The 24,944-nt window shown below is 35.9% G+C and overlaps 1 protein-coding gene across 2 annotated transcripts; it reads left to right on the top strand.

Moving 5' to 3' along the window:
* Positions 1–227: 227 nt before the first annotated feature.
* On the top strand, positions 228–24,944 carry DDHD2 (DDHD domain containing 2). 2 transcript variants are annotated; one of them, XM_054566019.1, is made up of 18 exons: positions 228–493; positions 1,719–1,946; positions 2,738–2,928; positions 3,682–3,771; positions 4,460–4,580; positions 5,736–5,825; positions 6,965–7,100; positions 9,899–10,107; positions 10,389–10,456; positions 11,307–11,423; positions 12,516–12,611; positions 13,755–13,880; positions 13,985–14,140; positions 14,413–14,515; positions 14,629–14,799; positions 15,516–15,678; positions 19,607–19,714; positions 20,175–24,944. In XM_054566019.1, the coding sequence occupies exons 2-17, from the start codon at positions 1,727–1,729 to the stop codon at positions 19,686–19,688; spliced, it is 2,139 nt and encodes a 712-aa protein (XP_054421994.1). In that variant the 5' UTR covers positions 228–493; positions 1,719–1,726; the 3' UTR covers positions 19,689–19,714; positions 20,175–24,944. The 2 variants fall into 2 exon arrangements, with proteins under 2 accessions (XP_054421994.1, XP_054421995.1); XM_054566020.1 differs by lacking the exon at positions 20,175–24,944 and having other exon boundaries at positions 19,607–19,809.

Genomic DNA, 24,944 nt, shown 5'->3' with positions numbered 1-24,944 from the left:
GGAGGCTGAGCTTTCCTCTTTCCTTTAAGAGAAATTCCGCATACTGCCTACAGCTAGGAGGTCTTCCGCATCCCAGCCTTTCAATGACTTCTGACTTCGAAATGCTGCTCCGGCTCACTAGCGGAGGGCACGGCGCGCTTAGGACCCGCACGCACAGCCCTCCGGCTCTCTCCCCGCAGGGAGGAGTCACATCTCGCGTGAGTCCCTCTACCTCTCGCGACACTTCCTAGCAGTATCCCTGCGGCCCTCCTCGTCCCACCAGTCGTTTTTGCGCCGCAGTCACAACCCCTTCGGCTTCACGCTCCGCAGTCTGGCTCGCTGCTTCCCGCAGGTAGCGCGGTGGAGCCCTGTGTTGGGCGCAAGCCTGGCGGGGCCGCCGGCTCCGCCCTGCTTCGCCCCGCCCCGCCTGGGCAAGGGATAAAGGCCGCCGCGGGGACATGTCGTGTCCCTCTCAGCTAGGGCAGGAGACCGTGAAAGGCGGCGGGGCTGCCAGGTGAGTCCGCCAGGGCGAGCTGGGTCGGCAGATGGACCCAGGGCAACACTGCAGGATGGAGACGTCAGGGGCTGAGGAGGACTTAGTACCCGAGGCAGGGGATGGGGATACTGGAAAGACCAGCCCCAGTGAGGTTCCAGGGAAGTGGCCCTTTGTATCGACTCTGTCCCAAATTACCTTGTTTCCACTGGTGACCCCGCGCCTCTCTGCGGGGCCGGAGGCGGGAGGAGACAAGTCTCCGAGCTCTAAGGTCCGAGATCTGGGCTGCAGGAGTCCGAGGGTGGTGGGGGAGGCCGAGAGACAGGCCCCGGAGGCGGAGGTAAATTTGTGTTAGGAAGAGAAAAGATAGTGGTCGAAAGCCTGGGGAGCGTTCGCCCAGCAGGAGGCCAGGTGTGTGCTGTCCGGCTGGGCTGCGCGCGGTGCTGTCGGTGCTGTGGTGGCGGTAGTCGCGCTCATTCCCTCGGAGGGGCTGGAGTATGCTCCCGCTGTCGGCGTGGTTCGGCTTGCCGAGCAGTCCGAGTGCTGCTGGAGGGGTAGAAACACACCCGTCACGTTTTCAAGGGAGGGAGGCTTTTGATGTCACCTGTTACTTTTTTTACCTGAGACGTGGACGGTGTCATTAGGATACACGCTTGCGCACAGTGGCCCCGAGCAAGGGCTCGTGTTTTCAGCGCTATTAATTAAGCACATTTCAAGATCAGTAAAAAGTGACTGGTTCTTAAATGAATAGTTTATTTTCGGTATTTTAAGATTCCGGTAATCATGTAAGTGTGTGATGATAGGGGCCTGGAGCCTAAAATCTGTGTAGTTAATACGCAGTATATTTTTTTGCCTTTGGCACTAGACTCAGATTGGAAATTGGGTTAAAGTATTTTGTTGCAATCAAGTTTTTGGCCATGTGTTTCTTGTGCTTCTGGGTTTGTTTTGTAACTTGTATAAAATCATGCAGTTTTGTGAGAGAGTTGGGAGATCAGTACAGAGTGGTTGGTCTGACTACAAGAGGCATTTTGTTTAAAGCTCTCTCTGCTCCCCTGCCCCCAATCTAGCTATTAATTTATACGTTATTTCTATTTTAAATTGTGTAACCCTCTTAGATTGTTGGGGTGGGGGGTTTGTTTTGCAGAAATGACTCCTAAAATGACCAGTTTGTGTGTGTATGAACAGTTACACTATTAATAGAAGGAAAATAACTTTTCTGATAGTTTTCTTGTATCTTGTTTTTTAGAGAGAGAAATGTCATCAGTGGAAACACAGCAGGAACAGCTGACTCAGTCAGATCCATCTCCATCACCAAACTCATGTAGTTCCTTTGAGTTAATAGACATGGATGCTAGCAGTTTGTATGAACCAGTTTCTCCTCATTGGTTTTATTGTAAGATAATAGATTCCAAAGAGATATGGATTCCTTTCAACTCTGAGGATTCACAGCAGCTGGAGGAGGCATATGGCTCTGGTAGGAGAGAAATGACGACTTAGAATAGATGATGACTTATAATAGACAAAGACTTATTGCTATCTCTCTCAAACTATAATATTAGTCCTTATAACGAATGCTATTAAAAATACATTTTAGATTTTTTTCTAGTTATCCCTTTGAACATTATTTTATAGAAGCTCTGCATTACTACCCAGACAATTTATAATATTTAGGAGTTTGGTCTGTATTTCAGTACCCGTTGTAACTTCTCCATAGTTATCCAATAATATTTATCTTCTAGCTTATGTTTCAGTTTTTGTTTATAAAGAGTGTGTGTTGGGGGGGGTGTCACATTCACATTACAAAAGAGTGGATTCTTTAATTTGTCACTTGTTTTTTCTCATTTTATGAAACATGATGCTAATTACTACTTTATCATCATGATAGCCATGGTCATTAATTCACCTTTTGGTTCCTGAAGCAAAAAATTCAGAAAAATTATCCTATTTACATTTGTTTTTTTTCTTTTAAGGGACACTGCTGTCTCCTCCAAAAAAGAACAAAACAGTATTTGGGTATTGTGTGCGTGTGTGCGTGTGTGTGTGTGCACGCGCGTGTGCTTCATTAAAACCAAAAATGGTTTTGATGGTTTATAAAGTAGTTAGTGGAAAAAAAGATAACAATTAAATTCCATTTTAAAAAATGTTTATCCAAGTAAAAACTGTTCAATCATGTGTTTTATAACATTATTTAGAGTATAACTGAGAACTGTATTTTGGACATTTATTTTGACATATGTATTTTTTCTTCTTTCCAATTCTTAATAGGAAAAGACTGTAATGGGAGAGTTGTCCCCACTGATGGGGGCAGGTATGATGTTCACCTGGGGGAGAGGATGCGGTATGCTGTTTACTGGGATGAGCTAGCATCAGAAGTGAGACGATGTACCTGGTTTTACAAGGGAGACAAAGATAATAAGTATGTTCCCTACTCAGAGAGCTTCAGCCAAGTATTAGAGGTATTCCTTTGACCCTTTTAACTCATTTTCTTCATTTTTTTCTTATTTAATAATTTTTCTTCCTGTGTCTTATATTTTTGAAAATTTCAAGAAGAGTTTGTATCTCTCTGTACATAGTTTATAACCTTTCTTTTGTAAATTAGTTTCAAGGAAAGTAGTTTTTTCAGATTTTTAAAATATACTATCGAAATTGTGATGCCTTTAAATGAAAAATGTTTTTCTCAATGGTGGTTAATATTCAAACTATGACCAAAAGATTGTCTTTTGCCTTTTATTTTTCTTGTCTGAAAACAGTCTGAAATTTGCTTAAATTCGAGTAGGACACTAATATCACTAAAATAAATTTATCAAAATGTGAATAATGATGATCTCTAGTCTAGAAGATGGAATTAGGATTGATTTTTTTTGTCCTGTACTATTAATACTAAGTTTTGAAAGAGTTTTAAAATGTGATAAATCAAGAGAAAGTACTACATATGTAATATATTCCTTATTTTATGGAAAATATACGTTCATTAATATTATGAAAGAAATATATCACAATATGAAAAATATTTATCTCCAGAGTAGATGACACAAGTAGAAGTGATTTTTTTTGTCTCATACCATTATCTGTTGTAATTTTAAAATAAATTCAGTTAATTGCAGTAGGATATTCTTATTGTAATTGTTTATTTAGTAGTATTCTTGAGAAAAAGTTTAGTTTTAATAGAAAACCTCCAAGAGAAATCTAATGAAATGTGTCCTCTCAAGGAAACTTACCGGCTTGCTGTAACGCTGGATGAATGGAAAAAGAAACTGGAGTCTCCCAACAGAGAAATTATTATACTACACAATCCAAAGGTAAAACAAATTAAAAGCCTTTTCTGATGTTGGGATTAAAGGTTAATTGCATTACTAAAGAGAACTTCATTGGTTTCTTTTTCCTAGGGATTCTACTGAGAATAACCTTTGGGAATTTTTATATTACATTAACAATTATGAAACTTAAAACTTGTAGCCACTACTATTATTTACCTTGTTCAGTTTATAAAACAGAATTTTCTTAGGGAAAATTATGCCACTGTAGATTAAGAACATCACTGGTAGATTAGGTGGCATATTTTCCATGTGTAGGGTATCGCTGTCTGTTGTATTTTCTGTTATATTGTCTTGTTATATTTTCCCGGTATATATTTTCTTTCTTTTTTAAAATTTTATTGAGGTAATATTGACACATAAAATTATAAGATATTTAAATTGTACAGCATTGGCCAAATGTATTTTCATGGTTCTCCTTTTAAACTGTAGGAGTCGCATATCAAAACTCCAGTTGAGATTTGACTACATATTATGTTTTGAGGGACATGTTCCTCCTCTCAGAATGTATAGAGGTGTCTTTAATGTAGAATATCTTTATATCGATTTATTGTGAATGTTTGATTTTATTTTATTTATTAAAGTACTTTGGGACCAGAAAAAATTAAATGATATGTGCTTAATATAGTTTACAGGATTAAACAATTTTTGATTTTTTTTTTTTCTGTTTAAGCTTATGGTACATTACCAACCAGTTGCAGGGTCTGATGAATGGGGTTCAACACCCACTGAGCAGGGTCGACCAAGAACAGTAAAAAGAGGGGTTGAGAACATCTCTGTTGACATTCATTGTGGTAATGTTAATCATTAATTTTTTTCTTATCTTCTGATACACTTATTTGTTCATGGTTTAAGTCGTGACTTTTTTCTATGGATTTGGATGACCTCAAGGCTTAAAAATGATCTTTAATCAATCATATGAGCTTATTCATAGCTAACATTGGCATCACTTCATCTGCTAAGGCTCTTTTTATGTGTACAGATCTCTTTTTAAAGTTACTGAGCATGTATGGTGGGATGGGTAAAATTTGGCAGTACTGATCAGGAACTCATTAATTACAAATGGACTTAGTCCTAATTCTAGGAAGTGTGATTCCACCTGTTTGATTAGAAATTTAGTCCTGATACCGCCTGTTATTGAAGATTTTCAACTAAGGAAAATTATTTTTTAGTACGACCTTGATGGTTGTCCATTGGTATCTGGGGTCATTTATGGTTAGTTTTATAATGTAATTAACTGGATTATAAAATTCCTTTTATCTTGCAGAGGAGATAGCTTGTCTCTTGGCCAAAGTCTTAGACTTAATATAATTAAAAAATGGGTTTAAAATTTCAGGCTTCAAATACATACCAGGCATTATTGGTACAATTGATTAAAATGGAATATTATATAAAATTATTTTACTGTTAAATTTTAATGTTAAATTGCCTGAATTCAATAACTGTAGTGTAGTTATATAAGAGAATATTCTTAGGAAAAACACATTAAAATAATAAAGGGTTAGAGAGGTATGATGTGTGCGTTCTGATGTATGCAACCTGCTTCCAACCAGTTCAGAAAAATAAATGTATGTGTATACATATATATATAAAGAGAGGGAATAATAAAGCAAACATGGTAAGTGTTAAAGTGTTGAATCTGTGTAAAAAGTACATGGGTGTTTCTTTACTATTCTTTCAAGTTTTCTGTAAGATTGCAGTTATTTCAAACTAAATGTTCTAAAAACCTGAAAATTTTTTTCAGACTTATTAAGATAAATTAGAAACAAAGTAAAATCACTGTATTTTTACTAAGTACATAGTTATATAGAGGATTTTTTTGTATCCTTTAAATTATCTGCTTATATTTTAACTTGGTCCATTTTTATAACCTATTCATTGTAAATGTTTGATTTTAGAATACATGACTAGTCACATAGAATAATTTTTCTTTTTAATTTCATTTATAGGAGAACCTTTACAAATAGACCACTTGGTTTTTGTAGTTCATGGGATTGGACCAGCTTGTGATCTCCGTTTTCGAAGCATTGTACAGTGTGGTAGGTTTGCAGAGCATGTACGATTAGATTATTTAAGAGGAATATTAGTCAGTACTCCTGTGAGCTGAAATAAAGTTTTGTCTTTATTTGGTTGTCTTAGCTACATAATAAGATTTGGAGAACTAAAGACCCCAGGCAAGGTAGTAAAGCTTCCCAGTTAAGACCTAAAGTACTAGTAAATTCCTTAGGCTAGTAGTTCATACTCTTAACTAATAATTCTGAATAAACAAGCTCTTAATCCTTATAAGATTCTTTTATGATATAATGGTCCTATGTCTAATCATTCCAAATTTAAAGGGACTGTAAAGATGATACAGTTTAAATGAATAACAGAAGCTATTGTAATTCATGCTGTGATAAACCTTTAATATTCTAATTGGAATATTTAGGTCATTAGCATAACTTGATTTTGAAAGGTAGTATCCTCTAAAACTTGATAGTATTCAAAGTCTAATTGTCCCTATTTGGGAGTCTTATCCTACTGGCTAATGCTTCTAAGCATAAACCCTCTTAGAAGGTTAAAACTAATGTAATACTAATTTCAAACACTGTATTTTCTTTTTTTAAATCTTAAATATTGGGTAGTGGTTGTTTGTAAGAACAGCCAATTGACATAGTGACATGATGTTTTTCTTTTTCTTTTAATTGAAACAGTTCCCATGACATAGTAGAAATTTTGAAGCTAACTTTTTCTTTGATGAAATATGTTGTATAGTAAACGCAAGTTCCGTATTAAATGAACAGCTTTTCTTATATGCATTGGTAATTTTTCTGAATACTACTTTGCTATTTTTTTTTTTTAATCCTCACCTGAGGACATGTTTTCATTGCTTTTAGAGAGAGAGGAAGGGGGAGAAAGAGAAAAAAAAAACATCAGTCGGTTGCCTTCTCATAAATGCCCCAACTGGGGATCAACCTGCAACCTGGTTTTGTGCCCTGACCTGGAATGAAACCTGTGACCTTTGGTCCACAGGATGATGCTCCAGTCAATTGAGCCACACTGGCCAGGGCCCACTTTGCTATTTTTGACTCAAGTAAAAACATGTTCTAAGCAAATGTAGATAAAGAAAATAATTATGTGATCTGTTGCATCTTAAATTCATTGCTTCACTGTTGCATAAGTTAATTTTCTTTTCCAGTTAATGATTTTCGCAATGTTTCCTTGAACCTGCTACAAACGCATTTTAAGAAAGCCCAAGAAAATCAGCAGATTGGGAGGGTAGAATTTCTTCCAGTCAACTGGCACAGCCCTTTGCATTCTACTGGTGTGGATGTGTGAGTAATACCATACTCCTTTTTTTTTAAATAGTTCATTTTTTATTATATTTTTTCCTTTTTTCTGTTACCATTTATCTCCCCATACTCTCTTCCACTTCCGCCCCCCCTATGTCCCCCACCCCCACAATCACCACACTGTTGTCCCTGTCCATGAGTGACCTTTGAGGTGCTTAACCATGTTTGTAATACGTTCTCTGATTATTGATATGCTTAAGGACATTTTTGTTACAACTGATCGTATATTTAAAATTTTGTTCAAGAAGAAGTTTTTTTGTACTTCTATGCCTTTTTTTAGAGGTACATTATTAAATGCTAACTAATCCTTGGTTTAACTAGTCCAGATTAGGAGTAAAGAGCTGTGTGTATTTTCTTACAGTATGTTTTACTGGACCATTAGTATTTACTATTACAGCTTTTTTTATTTAGCATTAATGCCAAACATCCCTTTCTTCCTATAATATATAAGTATTTCTATCTTCAGATGTCAAAAGCCAACCTACCTCAAAATGTACATAGTATTTTGTCATTTCTTTTGTGGCCAAATTTAGATAATATTTGTCTAAATTAGGGAAAAGAGGCAATCCCCAAGCATTAAATTATTAGTATTTATAACTTGAGGTATAATTGGTACAATTGTTGGGTTGGCCAAAAAGTCCGTTGAGTTTTTTCTGTAAAATAGAAGACACATTTTTCATTTTCACCAATAACTTCATTGATTTGGATATTTTGAGTATGTCAGCTGCCTCCCACTATTGGCTTCTAGTAGGTAGAGGCCAGGGGTGCTGCTAAACATCTTCCAATACATAAGACAGCCCCACAGCGAAGAATTATTTGGCCATAATGTCTATAGTACCAAGAAACTTCGCAAACCACTTTTGACACATTTTATCAGACACAGCATCTTCTCCACACACTGCACAAATCTTTTTCTGCATTTTATTTGCATTTTTACCTCTTTTGATAAAGTATAATATGCTGAAAACGTGTATCTTCTTCCATTTTTGTTTTAAAATGGCTGCTCAAAAGTTCACCAATTTTGATAAGGTTTTTTTAAAAAATGCATAGGGATTTGACAGCTGTCACAATATAATTTAACAGAATTTTGAATGAAGTTAAAGACAACTAAACACGGCTAGAACCATTGTACAGAAAAAAACAAAATGAACTTTTTGGCCAACCATAAGTAATGGCTTTAAGTTACAACCGCAATAATTTTGTTTGTAAGTTTTATGGTAATGTCAGAGAAGGTTGCCTTATATTAGGGAAATTTGTGCCCTGACCAGTGTGGCTCAGTTGGTTGGGTGTCATTCTGCAAAGTGAAAGGTTGCTGATTCGATTCCCTGTCAGGGCACCATGCCTGGATTGTGGGTTTAGTTCCCAGCTGGGTTGAGTACAAGAAGCAACTGATTGATGTTTCTCTCTCATATTGATGTTTCTCTCCCTTTCTCCTTCCCTTCCCCTCTCTCTAAAAATGAATAAATAAAATCTCTTTTTTTTTTTAAAAAAAAAAGGATATTCGGCTATGGGCTCTCCAGAAAGTAGTGTGTTCATCATATAGTCCTGTGACAGAACGAGGAGATACTTCTCTGGGAGATAAAGGAAGTAATCAGCATTATTTCCATGCTGATTCTTTGTCTCTCAGTTCTTAACCCTGTGATTTGAGCATATTCCATGTGCCAGATACTCCATTGTGGTGTTGATTTTACTAGGTATGGAGTTCACATCATATTTAAGCTGATGCTCAGAGGTGACTAAGGTCATATAGCCTTCTTGAACCTATAGAAACTATTGAATCTTTGGAGAATTTCTCTGGGAATTTTGAGAAAGTTTTAACTGGAAGTTGATTTAGATAAGTCATCATGGTTTTCCTTTGCGAGACGTGAGTTCTGTTTGCCTTTAGTTTCTTTAGCTTTAAGAAATTCCACATCGAGAGTTGATCCCATTTATCATTTGACTTGTGACCAAACACCTTTAACACTGAGAATTCTACGAAAACCCTCTTGTATCTTTTGTCTTTTAAAAAAAGCCTTTTATTACAGATAATTGTTTATACAAAAGGAACATATATAATTAATTTTGATGTACTGCTTATGATTACCCAGCCCCAACAAGCCTCAGCACATGGCCGGTTCTGCCCCATCTCTACCCTCATACCCCTGTCTACTGCCCATCCCTCCACCATATTATTTTTTAATCAAATCATAGACATCATATCATTTCATCTGTAGAAGTTTCAGTTTGTATATATTAAAGGACTTTTAATAAAATACAACTATAACACTATTATTACACCTAAAAAATTCTTAGTATCAGCAAATATAGTGTTCAAATTTCCAATTGTCAAATACATGTGATTTATATATACACATATATAAGCATTTATATATACACATATATATACATTCACAAACACAAATGCACACATATATACATACATACATAGTTTAAACTGGTATCCAAATAAGGTCCATAAATTGCAGTTATGGACCTTATAGTTGATAATGTCTTTTAAGTCTCTCTTATTCTCTTGATTACCTTTCCACCTATTATTTTCTTGCTATTTTGGTATTGAAGAAACTAAGTTGTCTTGTAGAGCTTACACTCTGAATTTTGTTGATCACATCCCTTTGATGTCATTAAATATTTCTCTCTGTCCTCTGTATTTCCTATAAGTTTAGTTACCTCTTGTTATCTTTAAATATCTAGGTCTAAGGTTGGAGACTAAGCTACATAACTTAGAGGAAGCTACGGAATGTATTTTGGTTTTCTGCTTAAAATATGTTTCCTTTTTTCAGAGATCTGCAGCGAATAACTCTGCCCAGCATTAATCGCCTCAGGCACTTCACCAACGACACAATTCTGGATGTCTTCTTCTACAATAGCCCCACTTACTGTCAGACTATTGTGGACACAGTTGCTTCTGAAATGAACCGAATATATACACTTTTTCTGCAGAGAAACCCCGATTTCAAAGGGGGTGTATCCATTGCTGGCCATAGTTTAGGTAACAAGTGAATTTTCTGTAACTAGAGAGGATGATCACATTTTTAGGACACTTGTTTTTGAAGAACAGTGTCTCTAATCAGTATCAGATTCAGAGAGCTAGAACTGGTCTTTGATGAAGAATTTGGAAAGGGTTGGCAGGGTGGTGGTAGAGTGGAAAGAAAGACTACCTGTTTTGTAGATTTTGCTACATGGCTAATTAATTGGGTTATTACTTTTTTATATAAAAGACAACTATTTAGTGTTAATACTTAGAAATTGTCCCTTCTGTTTTACTTACAGGTTCGCTTATATTGTTTGATATTCTAACAAATCAGAAAGATTCTTTGGGGAATATTGACAGTGAAAAGGTAATTTAGATGTTCAGATAGGTTCTGTTGTAGTTTTTCTTAGTAAGAATTTTTAGATTTTAGACTTATTTTTTGTTTTTCACTTAGTCTCATACCATAACATTAAATTTACATTTATTTAAACAGGCTTGTAATTATCTCTGTCATTCTTGGATGATAAGAAGCAAGATACCAATATGCTTCTACAAATATTTGCCACATTATAAAATAACTATTAGTATCTTTTTTCCCATTATAAATACGCTTCACTGACCTATTATTATAATTATAAAATCATTGAGCCAAAATGGAGTTTGCATATGATGAAATGAATAATGAATTAGATGCATATTGATATAATTTATAGAAATTGTTTGAAAGGAGTGGGAGGACTTGATGTTTAAATGTCTTTTAGTAAAACAGAGTCCTGTGAACACTTATCTGTAGTACTGAGTTAGTACTTAGTATACACTGTCTTTTCTTTTTTTCTTTTTTTATGTAAGTATTCTATTCCTCCTGTTGGGCTGTGATTTCCTTCATGGCAGGGCTTTGCCTTAGATCATTTTATGTCTTAAACACTGTTTCCCTAATAAGAACTCAGTAAATGTTTTCTGTTAATGATAATGAACAATACTTTGATAATTATTCATTTACTTGTTTATTTTAAAACATAATAAGTTTCAAATGAAGTTGCAAAACAGAGATCAGCACCTCTTAGTTTATATTTTGTATATATCACAATTTATTTAAAGTTAAAGTATATCTATATGTGAAAATCTTATGTAGTACGTTTCTTTACTGCAAAATGATATTAATAAAAGGAAAATTTAAATGAATGTAGAGAATATGAGCTTTACAATTTAATTTTTAGGATTTGCCAAATATGGATCAAGGAGACACACCGACACTAGAGGAAGATCTGAAGAAACTTCAACTCTCTGAATTCTTTAGTATATTTGAGAAGGAGAAAGTAGATAAGGAAGCTCTGGTAAAAAGAATCTTTTAAAACTTTGTCACAGCAATTTTAGTATTTTTATTGCTTATCTTCGTCATACTGCTTAGTAAGAGCCTGCTCTTTAGAAGCATTTTAGTCATAAATACTTTGTTATCATTAGTAATGTTCTTTAGCATTATTTGTTTTTTAATCATATCAAGTGATCTTTGCTTTGTGGGAGTTAAAGTTCAGAGGAGTCATTGATAGCAATAGTGCAAAGACTAAAAACAGCACAGCTCAAAAAATATGAGAACAAGAAAAAAAATCACCAGTAACTATTCCAACTCCTCTGTTACACTTCAAGAACTTTACTGTTGATATTTGCTTGTTTTTTTGGGGTTTTTTTGTTGTTTGTTTGTTTTCTGTCCCTTTTTTGTGTTTTTATTTTGGTTTGCAATGCATTCATTCAGCAGATATTTAATAAATGCTCACTATGATCAGGCATACCATACAAAGTACTGAGGATAGAAAGGTGAATAAGAAAGATACGGTCCCTGACCTCATGGTGTTTATAATTTACTGCTAAAAACACATAAAAATAATAAAAACATAATTAAATCACTATACTGATAAGTTCTATGGAAAAGTACACAGTGGCATAAGAATGTATAGGATGAACTAACTTAGTTTGGGAGGGTGAAGGAAGACCTCCCTAGTCAGCTCAGTTAGTCTGTTAGTCTGTTTCATGCTTTGTGTTTGCTCTGTGTTCTTACTGCTTGTGTCCATGAGTAGGAATATAATCTTTCTTAGGAATGTGACTTCCAAGTGAGCATGGAAATCAAGGAGGGTTTTCTGTCATAAAGTTAGGTACCTACTTCTGTTGATTTTTTTCAGTAATACAATGTTAGCTATATTACTATAGCATTGGTACTGTAATATTGATACTTTTTATTCTTCTTTAGGCTTTTTAATAAATAAAATACTATTTCCTTTTCTAAGTTATTAATGATGTACCACTAGGAAACCCTAGTAGTATAAAGCAAAGAACAACAGAGCACTTAGCTCTTATTCTTTTCAGAGAACAGGACATTTAATTGATTTTATTTTGCCTAGAAATAAGAAAGATATTTGATTTTGTATGCCTAGGCTTTATGTACAGACAAAGATCTTCAGGAAATGGGAATTCCCTTAGGACCAAGAAAGAAGATATTAAATTACTTTAGGACCAGAGAAAATTCAATGGTATGTGCTTATTATAGCTTATAGTATTAAACAATTTTGATATCCTTGTATTCTTTTGCTTTGTGAAGTGTGTAGTCTAGGGAGCTGAGTAATTCTGTTAATTGATTTTTGGCTTTATTTTTAGAAATTAAACAAGTTTATTGATACCTTAACAATATTACTAGCTTCAGAAGTCTTATCTCCCATAGATTCCTGGTACAATTTCATTTTTCTTTTTGTCTTATAACTGCTTTATTGAAATAAAATTTATACCAACTGCCATAAAATTCTCCCTTTAAAAGTATACAATTCAGTGGTTTTCAGTGTATTCAGAGTTGTGTAACCATTATCACTGTCTAATTCCATCATCCCCCACCCTCCAAAAAAACCCCAACAAAAACCTATACCCCTTAGCAGTCACTCCCCATTCCTCCCTCCTGTGAGCCAATAATCTACTTTCTGTCTTTATGGTTTTCTTATTTTGGGCATTTAATATAAATGGATTCACACAGTATATGCCCTATTATAACTGGCTTCCTTCTATTAGTATAACATACTTAAGGTTTATTCCTGTTGTCCAGTGTCACCTCAATAAAATCAATAAAAAAAGGAAAAAATATTGAAAAAAGAAAGGTTTATCCATGTTGTAACACTACTAGTACATTCAGTTTGGCCACTGAATTCCTTTCCGTATTTTAGTAGTTAATTATTTTTCAACTTTTTTAGTAGGTTACTCAGTTCTTATTTAGGGCCCAGAATTGGCATCATTTTCTATACCCATAGAGGCATTCTTTTTGCTTTAATTAGAAAGGCATAGCACTTCATTGAACTTCTTAGCAATCTTCAACATTCTTTTCCACAGTGCTCTGCTATTGTTTTCTCTCGTGACGGTTGTCTAAAGTTTTAGCGGTGACCAAATGACTGTCTACAACTTCCTTTTAGAGCATGTAGGGATGTCAATTCATAATTTAAGGCACCTTTTGTTTTTGTCAACCTTAGTTTGTTTTCATCAACTTTATTTTGTTTTCTGAGAGACTTCCGGGAATTACTGGCTGTCATTCCGGAACTTTCCCTTGCAGCTTTTCAAACCAGTAGAAAACTGGATTAAATCCTTTGGATATTTTTACTACACAGCAGCTCCACAAACTGTTTTTTATTCTTTAGGGTATTAATAGACCAACTCTGCAATCAGCTTCAGGGGTGAATATGTCTAATATCCCCGAAGAATCGGAGTTATGCAGTAGTGCTAATGGCACTGGGAATGACTATCTGGATGTTGGCATTGGACAGGTAACAGTACTAATTCTCTTTGCTCATTTTGTTGTCTGCCATTCCTATGGTAAGAACAGAGATAACTTTTGTCATTGAGAGGTGCTTTTATTTGCTTCTTCCAGGTGTCTGTAAAATACCCCCGGCTTATCTATAAACCAGAAATATTCTTTGCCTTTGGGTCTCCCATTGGAATGTTCCTTACTGTTCGAGGACTAAAAAGAATTGATCCCAACTACAAATTTCCAACATGCAAAGGTTTCTTCAATATTTATCACCCTGTAAGCATTGGATAGCTCTTGTGGTTTTACCTGAATATTAGAGTTTGTTGGTAAAGAGGATATGATTTTCTGTTGTGTTGATTTACTTTTTATTTACTATTCTCTAGTAATGAAATAACTTACAAATAGTATGAATCTGAAAGTGATATGGCAGAACAACTGTACATTTTTCAAAATGAGCTCATAATCATTCTTGCCTCATACATATTAGCACTTCTTCAGATGGTGTTTGTTCAACAGAGGTATATGTAGCTATTGTTTTTCCTATGTAGTTTGATCCTGTGGCTTATAGAATTGAACCAATGGTGGTCCCAGGAGTGGAATTTGAGCCAATGCTAATCCCACATCATAAAGGCAGGAAGCGGATGCACTTAGGTAAGACTGAATACAGAACATGATAATTCCAGACCTCACTCACTTTGTTTAGTTGTGTTGGTCCCTAAACCCATTGTAAACCATGTAATATTCTTCATTTGTATGTGTTTCAGAACTGAGAGAGGGCTTGACCAGGATGAGCATGGACCTTAAGAACAACTTGCTAGGTTCACTGCGGATGGCCTGGAAGTCTTTCACCAGAGCTCCATATCCTGCCTTACAAGCTTCAGAAACTGTAGAAGAAACTGAAGCAGAACCTGAATCAGGTTCAGAGAAGCCTAGTGGTTGGTGACACTCTACACACTGATATCCTACATCAGGCCAGATCAGAGGGACTCCATGATGTATACATCTTATTCTCTGAGGGACTTCTTACTTTGCCCTTTTTATTGTAAGGGGCCCATACTATGAGTTCCAATGGGCCTTCAGCTCTGCTAGTCTTTTCTATCATCTAACAGGCACAGATTATGGAAGAACATTATTTGTGAGGAAAATGTCAAGAGAAGCTGAGCATTTGATAACGAGGCTTTAAAACACCCCCCGACTTGGTAACTATGGGGATGGTGTTAAGAGCCTACTCCCTGAGGCACCTTGCTTTTACTGGGGAATGTCTGTGTCTTCATGGATCAGTTTTATTTTCCTGGCTGAGGACTAGCAGGATACTGTCCTCTTAACTTCAGCTAACAGTTGCATTCTAGTTTTTAATTATCCAGCAGGGTTGTCGAACCCACGGGCTGCATGCGGCCCAGGATGGCTATGAATGCGGCTCAACACAAAATCATGTATTTACTTAAAACCTTTTTTGCGCTCATCAGTTTTTGTTAGTGTTTGTGTATTTAATGTGTGGCCCAAGACAACTCTTCTTCTTTCAGTGTGGCCCAGAGAGGCCAAAAGGTTGGACGCCCCTGGGATGTATAGTGAACTTGGAGTCTGTGGGGCGGTAATGACAACCTTGGAGGACTAGCAGCTTTTAGATTCTTATTATGGTTCTTCTATCCAGATGTTAACACGGAAGAGACCTCTGCTGCTGTTAGAGAAGAAGTTCCCCCCATCAATGTGGGAATGCTTAATGGAGGTCAACGCATTGACTACGTGCTACAGGAGAAGCCCATTGAGAGTTTCAATGAGTATTTATTTGCTTTACAAAGCCATTTGTGCTACTGGTAAGCATTGTTTTTTGTTTCTATTGTTTTTTGGTTTTTTGGTCTAATTGTTTCACAGTCTCCAGGGAACCCCGCTCACCTTTCTCTGTCACTACAGATTAGTTTGCACATGACTTGTATATAAATGGAATCATACTCCAATATACTCTTTTCTTTGTATGGCTTTTTTCATCCATCCATGTTTTGTGTATCAGTAGTTCTCTCCTTTTTATTGCTGAGTAGTATTCCATTGTATGAATGTACCGCAATTTGTTTAGCTAGTCACCTGTTGATGGACATTTAGGTTGTTTCCAATTTTTGCTATTAAAAAACTGCTATGTATAAGACTTTGTATGAACACATTCTTTAATTTTCCTAGGGTGAATATCTAGGATTAGAATTGATAGGTAAGATGATTTTTTAAAAGAAATTGCTTTTCTGCCAGCATTTTCCATTCCCATTAGCAGTATTTGAGAATTCTAGTTGCTCTATATTCTCAACACATGGCATCTCTTTATGGCTTTAATTTGCATTTCCCTAATGAGTAACAATACTGGGCATATTTTCATGTGTTTGCCATCTGTACATCTTTGGTGGATTATCTGTTCACATCTTTTCCCCATTAAAAATTGGATTATCTTAATAAGTTGCAAGAATTCTTTCTATATTCTAGTTATAGGTATGTTTTTCTTTAGGATGTAGTTTTTCATTTTGTTTTGAAGAGAAGTTTTTGATTTTGATGAAATCTAATTTATTGATATTTGTGCTTTTTCGACATATTTAAGAAATCTTGGGCAAATCCAGTCATTAAGATTTCTCCTCTGTTCTAGAAGTTATATCGTTTTAGCTTATACAGTTAGGTCTATGATCCATTTTGATTGAGTTAATTTTTAATAAACTTTAATATGAAATAAGGATTAAGGTCCATTGTTTTACATATGACTATCCCATTGTTCTAGCAACATTTGTTGAAAAGTTTATTGAAATTCAGGAGAAACCACTGAATTGTCTTGGCTCTATTTTGTTCCACTGATCTATTTGTCTATCTTTATGCCAATAAAACACTGTCTTGATTACTACAGATTTATAAGTCTTCAAATCATGTATTGTGAGTCCTTCAACTTTATTATTCCAAGTTATTTTTAGCTATAGTAGGTCTTTTGCATTTCCATAGCAGTATGTTTTAGAATGAGCTTGTTTATTTCAATCAAAAAGCTTTCTGGGACTTTGATTGTGATTACATTTTATCTATAGATCAATTTGGGGAGAACCGACCTTTTAATAATACTGAGTCTTTTGATCTGCAAACATGGAATCTCTTAGTGTACTTTGTTCTTTACTTTCTCTTAGCAATGTTTTAGTTTTCAGTGTGTGTATTATGTACGCTATAGCTTTAAATTTCACTCCTCCTATGCTCCTGTTTCTCTTCAGATTAAATACCCGCCCCCCCCCAAAATTTACATTCTTCCTCTTATAAATGAGCTTGAAATATCTTAACATATACTTAAGGACTGTTTTTATTTCCTTTTCTGGGAGCTACCTATACCTTTTATTCTCCTTTATATTGAAATTTTGGATTTTTTTAATTGATTAGTCTGCACTATGATTTCAAATTTTCTAAAAAAACATTTTATTTATTTTTAGAGAGAGGGGAAGGGAGGGAGAAAGAGAAGAGAAACATCATGTGTGGTTGCTTCTCATGCACCTTCTCCTGGGGACCTGGCCTGCAACCCAGGCATGTGCCCCGACCAGGAATCAAACCAGCGACCCTTTGGTTTGCAGGTTGCAGTCTGGCACCCAGTCCTCTGAGCCACACCAGCCAGGCTGCAATACAAGTTTCAGATACTGTTTCCTCAGTTTCTCTTTGACATTGCATATACTGGGTTTTGCTAATTAGAAATTTTTTAGTTTTATGTAGTCAATTTGTTTTTTCCTTTTAGGCTTTTGGAATTTGTGTTATACTTAGAGCTTCCTTACTTTCCAAAGAGTTCCTTACCACATTTTATTCTGCTATTTTATGGTTGCATTTTTACATGTAAATCTTTAATTCACTTAAAATTTATCCTAATAAGGTATGGGTTGATCCAAGTCATTTTCCAGATGGGTATCCAGTTATTGCAACAGTTAACAGATTTGAGATTCTTCTATTATTATATTAAATTTGTATATGCATTTAGAACTATCTCCAAACTTCCTATTCTTTTTTGTTGACAATTTTTTTTTTGTATGCAATAGGATCACACCATTTTAATATCACACCATTTAAAATGCCTCTTGTTGGCATGAGTTTCTTAACCTAAGGTCTGTGTATGGAGCTTGTGGGGGATAGAAAAAGTCTATGAATCCAATGAAATGTTTGTAATTTTGGGTATATATGTATATGTGGTATTTCTGGAGAGAACTCCATAGATTTCATTGGATTTTTAAATAGATTCATGACTCAAAAAATGTTGAACCACAGATTTAGGGCAGCAATTTCCAAACTTTTTCACATCATGGCACACATAAACTAATCACTAAAATTCTGTAGCACACCAAAAAAATATAATTTTTCCTGATCTGACAAAAAAAGTATAATTTTGATCAATTCATAGAAAAACTAATTATCTACCCTTTTTGCTCCATATTGAGGTTTTAAAAAATCAGGTGCCTATACTTGTATATAAGGATTTCTGGTACCAAGAATTAACCAGTCAGATGCAACCTTATTATGCTAAATGACCAGTAAGATCATGACCTACATATTTATGGTTCAAGACAGGACAGTGGGTCATGACTGGGTAAGGTCAGTTGGTTAGAGTGTTATCCAGAGACGCCAAGGCTGCAGGTTCAATCCCGGTCTTGGCACATACAAGAATCAACCAGTGAGTGCATAAATAAATGGAACAACAAATTAATGTTTCTCTTTCTCTCTCTCCTCCCCCACTTCCTCCCCCACTTCCTCCCTCCCTACCCCTTCCTTTCTTATCTTAAAAAAAAGCTAATAAATACTTAAAAAAAAAAGAAAAAGACAGGGCATTTACACCCTACAGCTATTGTTTTGTTGGCTGTTGTCATTTTTTAATCTGACAGTCTAAGGGGAAAGAGGTCAGTGCTCCTGACTCGTTAGGTATTGTATGTTTGGAAAGTTCTTGCAGCATACCAGTTGAAAATCGCTCATCTACAGAAATGTTAGAGCCACATATCCTGAAGGCAAACCTTCACGAATGTTATTTTTTATAATCAAATTTCTTTATGAACTGGGTATAAATAATTGCTTGGGCCCAGAATACCTAGAAGATGCATGAGAAATTGATAGCATTGCTGGTCAGAAGTTGGGAATTAGTGGTTAAGAAACAGAGGTGGGGGGAGACTTCATTATTATACCCTTATACATCTTGAATTTTGAACTATGTGATTGTATTATCTTTTTAAGAAAGTGAGTAACATTTAAAAAATTAAGGTGAGCAACTGGGTGGCTCTTTATTGTCCCAAGAATGTGTTCTATGGAAAGGGAACACTTCTTGGTCATTTACTGCTAGCTTTTTTGTATTACTGGATATAATGCTAGACTTCCAAACCACTGCCAGTTACATCACCTTTGAGTATGACTTTTTGCAATAGTAAAAAAATTAGTTTGTGCCATGGCTGGTGTGGCTCAGTGGATTGAGAGCCGGTCTGAGAACCTAAAGATTGCCAGTTCGATTCCCAGTCAGGACACATGCCTGGGTTACAGGCCAGGTCCTCAGTTGGGGGCATGTTAGAGGCAACCAATCGATACATCCCAAACATTGATGTTTCTCTCTCTCTCTCATTCTCCCTCTCTCCCCCTCTCTCTGAAAGTAAATAAAATCTTTAAAAAAAATTAATTTGTACTGTAGTTGTGTAGATTAAATGGGTTAATACATGTAAAGCATCTAGTACAAATGTTAGTTCCTTCTTTTTATAACATAATTTTTTCTCTTTGCAGGGAGTCCGAAGATACAGTATTGCTGGTCCTCAAAGAAATCTACCAAACCCAGGGTGTCTTCCTTGATCAGCCTTTACAATAAAACTGAGTCATCAGTGGTTGTTTAATGTAAGTTTTTAAGTGTCATGTATATAACATGTTATAAAGAACTGTGGAGTCTTAGGCTCTTTGTAAATATACTTTTCTGTTACCTGTCACCAAAACCTAAGTGGTTGTTATTCATTTTTAGAGAGACTCTGGTTAAAATCCATGGGGAAAAGTTGCTATAGTGCTTTGATTAGTGTGAGTGTGTGTGCACGGGCGCACATGCATGTGCTTTGCCAGTGATTTGGTCCATTAACATCTGTCATTTTTAGGATCCAAACACAGAATCTTAATCGTTCTGATCCTCTAAGAGTTATCGTGGCAATGGTTAACAGTTTTAATTACCAACAGCCCATCCTGAGGTTTAAATTACCCAGCCTTTTAAGATATGTAACAGAAAGGTTGTATATTAGATTCTGGCATTCTCCCTGGGTGTCTTCCAGCTGTGACTGCATGGTGACCTCTTCTCCCTTCTTTCCCCTAGATGGACATTGTGGGATCCCTGTCCAGAAAACCTGTTTGTTGCTGCAGTTTTTCTCTCCTCAGCTGCATCATTTCTTGCATGTTGCCTTCCACTTACTCACCATTTGGGGCTTTGGAAGATAATCTTCCGTTTTGGAAGTGAGTGGAAAAACAAAGGGAAAACACCCTGTTACTTTTTAACCACTGGCTTCATATATATCCTCACCATTCTCTCTTCATAGTTTGTATCCTTAATTCTTTGATGAGAGTATATAGGTGCCACACTTTATTGCTTATTATGTCAGATTGGCATTGTCTGTTTTCAGTTTTATTTGGGTTGGTAGAAATTTTTTTTAGGAAATATTGTAGATTGGAAGCGGACTATTAGAAGCAGGCACTTGGGGTATACTCATCTCAAATTAGTGTTCTCTGCATTTGAAAGCTAAGTCTTAAGTGGAAATGGAAAAAACTGTTGAGCAGTCATTCTTTTGAGCCCTCTTGTCTTTTTTACAAATCCTGTATGAAGAAAGACTAAAATGTAGCTTAAAGAAAGTATTGTTTACTTTCTCTACAGCTGACTGACAGGTTTATTGCTAGGAATCACTAATGCTATGATCTTCATTATTTTTACAGCTGTTTGAGCTCACCTGAGAGTATAAAGTGGACAATTTAGTTCACGTTAGGTGCATCTTTATAAAGCAAAGATGTTATATATCTAGATGAAGTCTGACTTACTTGATAGTAGCTAATGTTCTTAAGTTGAGAGGAAAGCTTTTTTAAAGACTGGCAAACCTGAAATTATATAGCCTTGAATAAATAAAACCACTTAGGGGTACATTTATGGTGAAACAGAATTGCGTAAGTCACCTGCGATATCAACTTGGCTGAAGGTAGTATTGTGTGTCCTCTTTAAAACCACTTTGTAAACGTCACTGCCTTAGGTATCTGTAAACCAGAATGCTTACTTAAATGCTTATGGCACAGGAGTGTTGGTTGAGCAGGTGGGTTGGCTAGGAGGGAAAGTGTCTTATTCTAAAAGAAAAACTTATGCCTATACAGCCAAGGAACAGCCACTGCAGTGAGTGTCAGAACATGCAAAATGAGATGTACCTGGAAGAAAACGGGTCAATGTAGACTAATTTTTCCCAAGGCATCTGCTCACCACTGTGCTGTATTTTCTTTCTCATTGGTCAGAGTTTGTCATTGTCTTTGCAGTTTTCTTTGAGATACACTCCCCTCAGATTTCCACAGGCACTGTGGCATAGGCAGGAAAGCTGTGGGGTGTATGTGTGTGTTTAATGTATCATGGTATCAAAAGCACTGACGTTAACGTTCACTTAAGCCATCCCTTTGAGCAGTGGTCTTTATCTCTTTCTGGAGAGAAAAGGTAAAGGAGGCAGACGTAAGGTTGGGATACAGGTCACAGCCTGGCCTTTCTTTGCCCATCTGCTTATAGGCTAATGTTGACTAAATCACTAAGTAGTTTCAGATAAATTGAATACTTTATTTTCTTTATATGTAAATTCTGAGTTTGAAATAACGGTGATTGAGAATTAAGTAGCATTCAGTATATATTACATGGAAGCTTTTTGCTCTAGCAGAATTGGTACTATTTAGGAATAAACCAAAGGAAAAGCAAAAGTGAGTTTTTATAACCAAAGATGAACAGTATAACTCTGAATAGCTAGATAAAGCAATGCTTGTACTAAGAAGTGTTTCTTGGTGGTGAGGGGCAGGTAACTGTAAAAGAACTTTATATCTTGTCTGTCCACCTGTGGTATTTATCATGGTTGTATATCACACAGGGTAATAAGCTTGACTTTTTTTCCCCCTCTGGAAACTGAAATATTTATTCATGTAATTGTATAGCTTTATTAAAAGTAACAAAGGCAAATGACTTAGTTACAAAGTCTTAAGTACCCTAGGATCTACCAATTTCAATGTCTGAATAAGGAAAGCTGAAGTGGGTAGCAAAACGGTCTCTTAGTTTCACTTTCCTTCCTTAGTCGCTGAATCAATATGTATTCTAATATACAAAGATATGCTGAGTCAGTAAAGGCTAATTGTTTCAAAGGACTACATATCATGAAACCAGTCATCTCTGTCCTGGCTGTAATTAAGCAAAGAAGTCACCATATTTACATTTTAATTTACTAGCATCTTATGGGACATATTTCATTAAAAATAAAAAGCAATTATTCTAAAAGTGAAGAAACACCTAGGAGAAAATACCAATGAGCATTCTCATCATGATGCATTGTAATAAGGCAATGGATGTCTTTCTGGCTGGAAATAACAAAACATTTTAAAATGATGACCAAATGGATGTCAAATGACACCTAATGTAGCAAGTTTCACTCGATTTGGAGGACTTCTGGGTTGGTGAGCAGGTAGAGGTACAGGGAGAGGGGTATGCCAGGAGAGGGCCTGGAAGCTCCACATTCTTTTCCCATACGTTGTCTTATGCATCTCTCCCATGTGGCAGGCTGTTCCTGCATTCAACTATCGACATAAAAACATCCAACCCTGCCTCTCTCATTCTTTGCACATCCACTCTGTTAATCAGTAAGCCCTTAGGATAGTTAGGTTCTGGTCAGCATCAAACAAAGCCTCGGGTCTTAACAACATAATCATTTTTCCTTTTTATTTTTTTTTTGCAACTTCCACAAATCTTCAGAAAGATCAGATTTCTTTATTTCTTGTTCAGCGAACAGCCAGATGAAGAAAGTTCATAGGGTGATGTTTTGGAGTTTTGGAGCCCTGGTATGTTGACATGTAAAAGGATCCTGATTCCTCAACCTGGAAGCTCCAATAAGCTTGATTTAAATCCTTTATTTACTTGTATACACTTTAAAAATCATTTTTCATTTTTCAATTACACCTGAAATACAATATAATATTAGTTTCAGGTGTACAACCCAGTGACTAGACACTCCATAACTAAATGACCATCCCAATAAGCCTCGTACCCATCTGACACCACACATAGTTATTAGAATAGTATTTACTATTCCCTATGCTGTACTTTACATCCATCCCCATGGCTGTTCTGTAGCAACCAATTTGTACTTCTTAATCCCTTCATCTTTTTCACCCAGCCCCTAAACCCCTTCCTATCTGGCAGCTATCAAAATATTCTCTGTATCTATGAGTCTGTTTCTGTCTTGCTTATTTATTTTGTTTTTTAGATTCAATCGATGATAGACATGTATTTATTGCCATTTTATTCATATTTTTGATCTTCTTAAAGAAGGCCCTTTAACATTTCATATAATACTGGTTTGGTGGTGATAAACTCCTTTAGCTTTTTCTTGTCTGGGAAGCTCTTTATCTGTTCTTTGATTCTAAATGATAGCTTTGCTGGGTAGACTAATCTTGGTTGTAGGTCCTTGCTTGTCATCACTTTGACTGTTTCTTGCCAATCCCTTCTCGCCTGAAAAGTTTGAGAAATCAGCTGACAGTCTTATGGGGGCTCCCTTGTAGGTAACTAAGTGCTTTTCTCTTGCTGCTTTTAAGATTTTGTCTTTAATCTTTTGCATTTTGATTATGATGTGTCTTGGTGTGGGTCTCTTTGGGTTCATCCTGTTTGGGATTCTCTATGCTTTTTGGAGTTGTGTGTATAGTTCTTTCACCAGATTAGGGAAGTTTTCCGTCATCATTTTTTCAACTAGGTTTTCAATTTCTTGCTCTCTCTTCTCCTGTCACCCTTATGAATTGAATGTTGGTATGCTTGAAGTTGTCCCAGAGGCTCCTGACACCACCCTCATTTTTAAAATTTCTTATTTTTGCTGTTTTGATTGGGTGTTTTTTGCTTCCTTATATTCAAAATTGCTGATCTGATTCTCAGCTTCATCTGCTCTACTGTTGATTCCCTGTAAATTAGTCTTTATTTTAGTTAGTGTATTCTTCATTTCTGACTAGTTCTTTTTTATGGTTTCCATGTCCTTTTTTATGCTGTTGAAGCTCTCATTAAGTTCATCTACTCTTTCCCTAAGTTTATTGAGCATCCTTATAACTAGTGTTTTGAATTTTGCATCCAGTAGATTGCTTGTCTCCATTTTTAGTTTTTGGGGGTCTTTTTTTGGAGTTGTGATCTGTTCTTTCATTTGGGCCATGTTTGTCTCCTCATTTTGGTAGCTTCCTTGTTTTGTTTCTATGTATCAGGTAGAGCTGCTATGTCTCCTGGGTTTGGTAGAGTGGCCTACTGCAGGGGTGTCCTGTAGGGCCCAGGAGCATGGCCTCCCGGTTCACCTGAGCTGGGCACTCCAGGTGTTTCCCCCTGTGTGGGCTGTGTATACCCTCCTGTTGTAGTTAAGTCTTGATTTCTCTTGGCACATCAATGGGAGGGACTTTAGTTTATATTATTTGCACTATTTTAGTTTTATCATGTGCAATTTCTTGACCAAGCCTACCTTTAAACTTTGGTAGAGTATCATTTTATACATATTCCAAACTCCAGAACTGGTATTGCCTATCTCAGCAAAAGAGATTGTTTGCATGGAAACATTAATAGCAGTGATTTGCTTTCTAATAATCTGCACTTTTTGAAATGTCTGTTTTTTTACATGATATTTAAAACTCTAGTAAATACTGAAATAAAACCATATGACCCATTGCCTACCGTTAACTGGTTCATTCATCATAAAGAATATCAGTACAATAACCATTTTCTCTTTCCCTATGGATTAATAAACAAATTAATAAAAGTTGTGGGCAAAGAACTAATATTTAAGTCCCTTTACTGGTGTTTTCATCGTCATAGGCAGATAGAGGTAGTTCAGAATTAAAAAAA

Source organism: Pteronotus mesoamericanus, unplaced genomic scaffold (genome assembly GCF_021234165.1).
Source record: "Pteronotus mesoamericanus isolate MK-2021 breed Mesoamerican mustached bat unplaced genomic scaffold, CSHL_Meso_final contig_169, whole genome shotgun sequence".
Classification (NCBI taxonomy): domain Eukaryota; kingdom Metazoa; phylum Chordata; class Mammalia; order Chiroptera; family Mormoopidae; genus Pteronotus; species Pteronotus mesoamericanus.
The sequence above is the reverse complement of the archived record's forward strand: the minus strand, read 5'-3'. Positions and strand labels throughout refer to the sequence as shown.

What these genes read in the sequence shown, in the direction of transcription:
- DDHD2 (XM_054566019.1), top strand. Translation starts at nt 1,727, where the DNA reads ATGTCATCAGTGGAAACACAGCAGGAACAGCTGACTCAGTCAGATCCA. An exon ending in GGAATATTGACAGTGAAAAG is followed by an intron (nt 10,457 to 11,306) that starts GTAATTTAGATG and finishes TTTAATTTTTAG; the next exon opens with GATTTGCCAAATATGGATCA. An exon ending in CAAAGCCATTTGTGCTACTG is followed by an intron (nt 15,679 to 19,606) that starts GTAAGCATTGTT and finishes TTCTCTTTGCAG; the next exon opens with GGAGTCCGAAGATACAGTAT.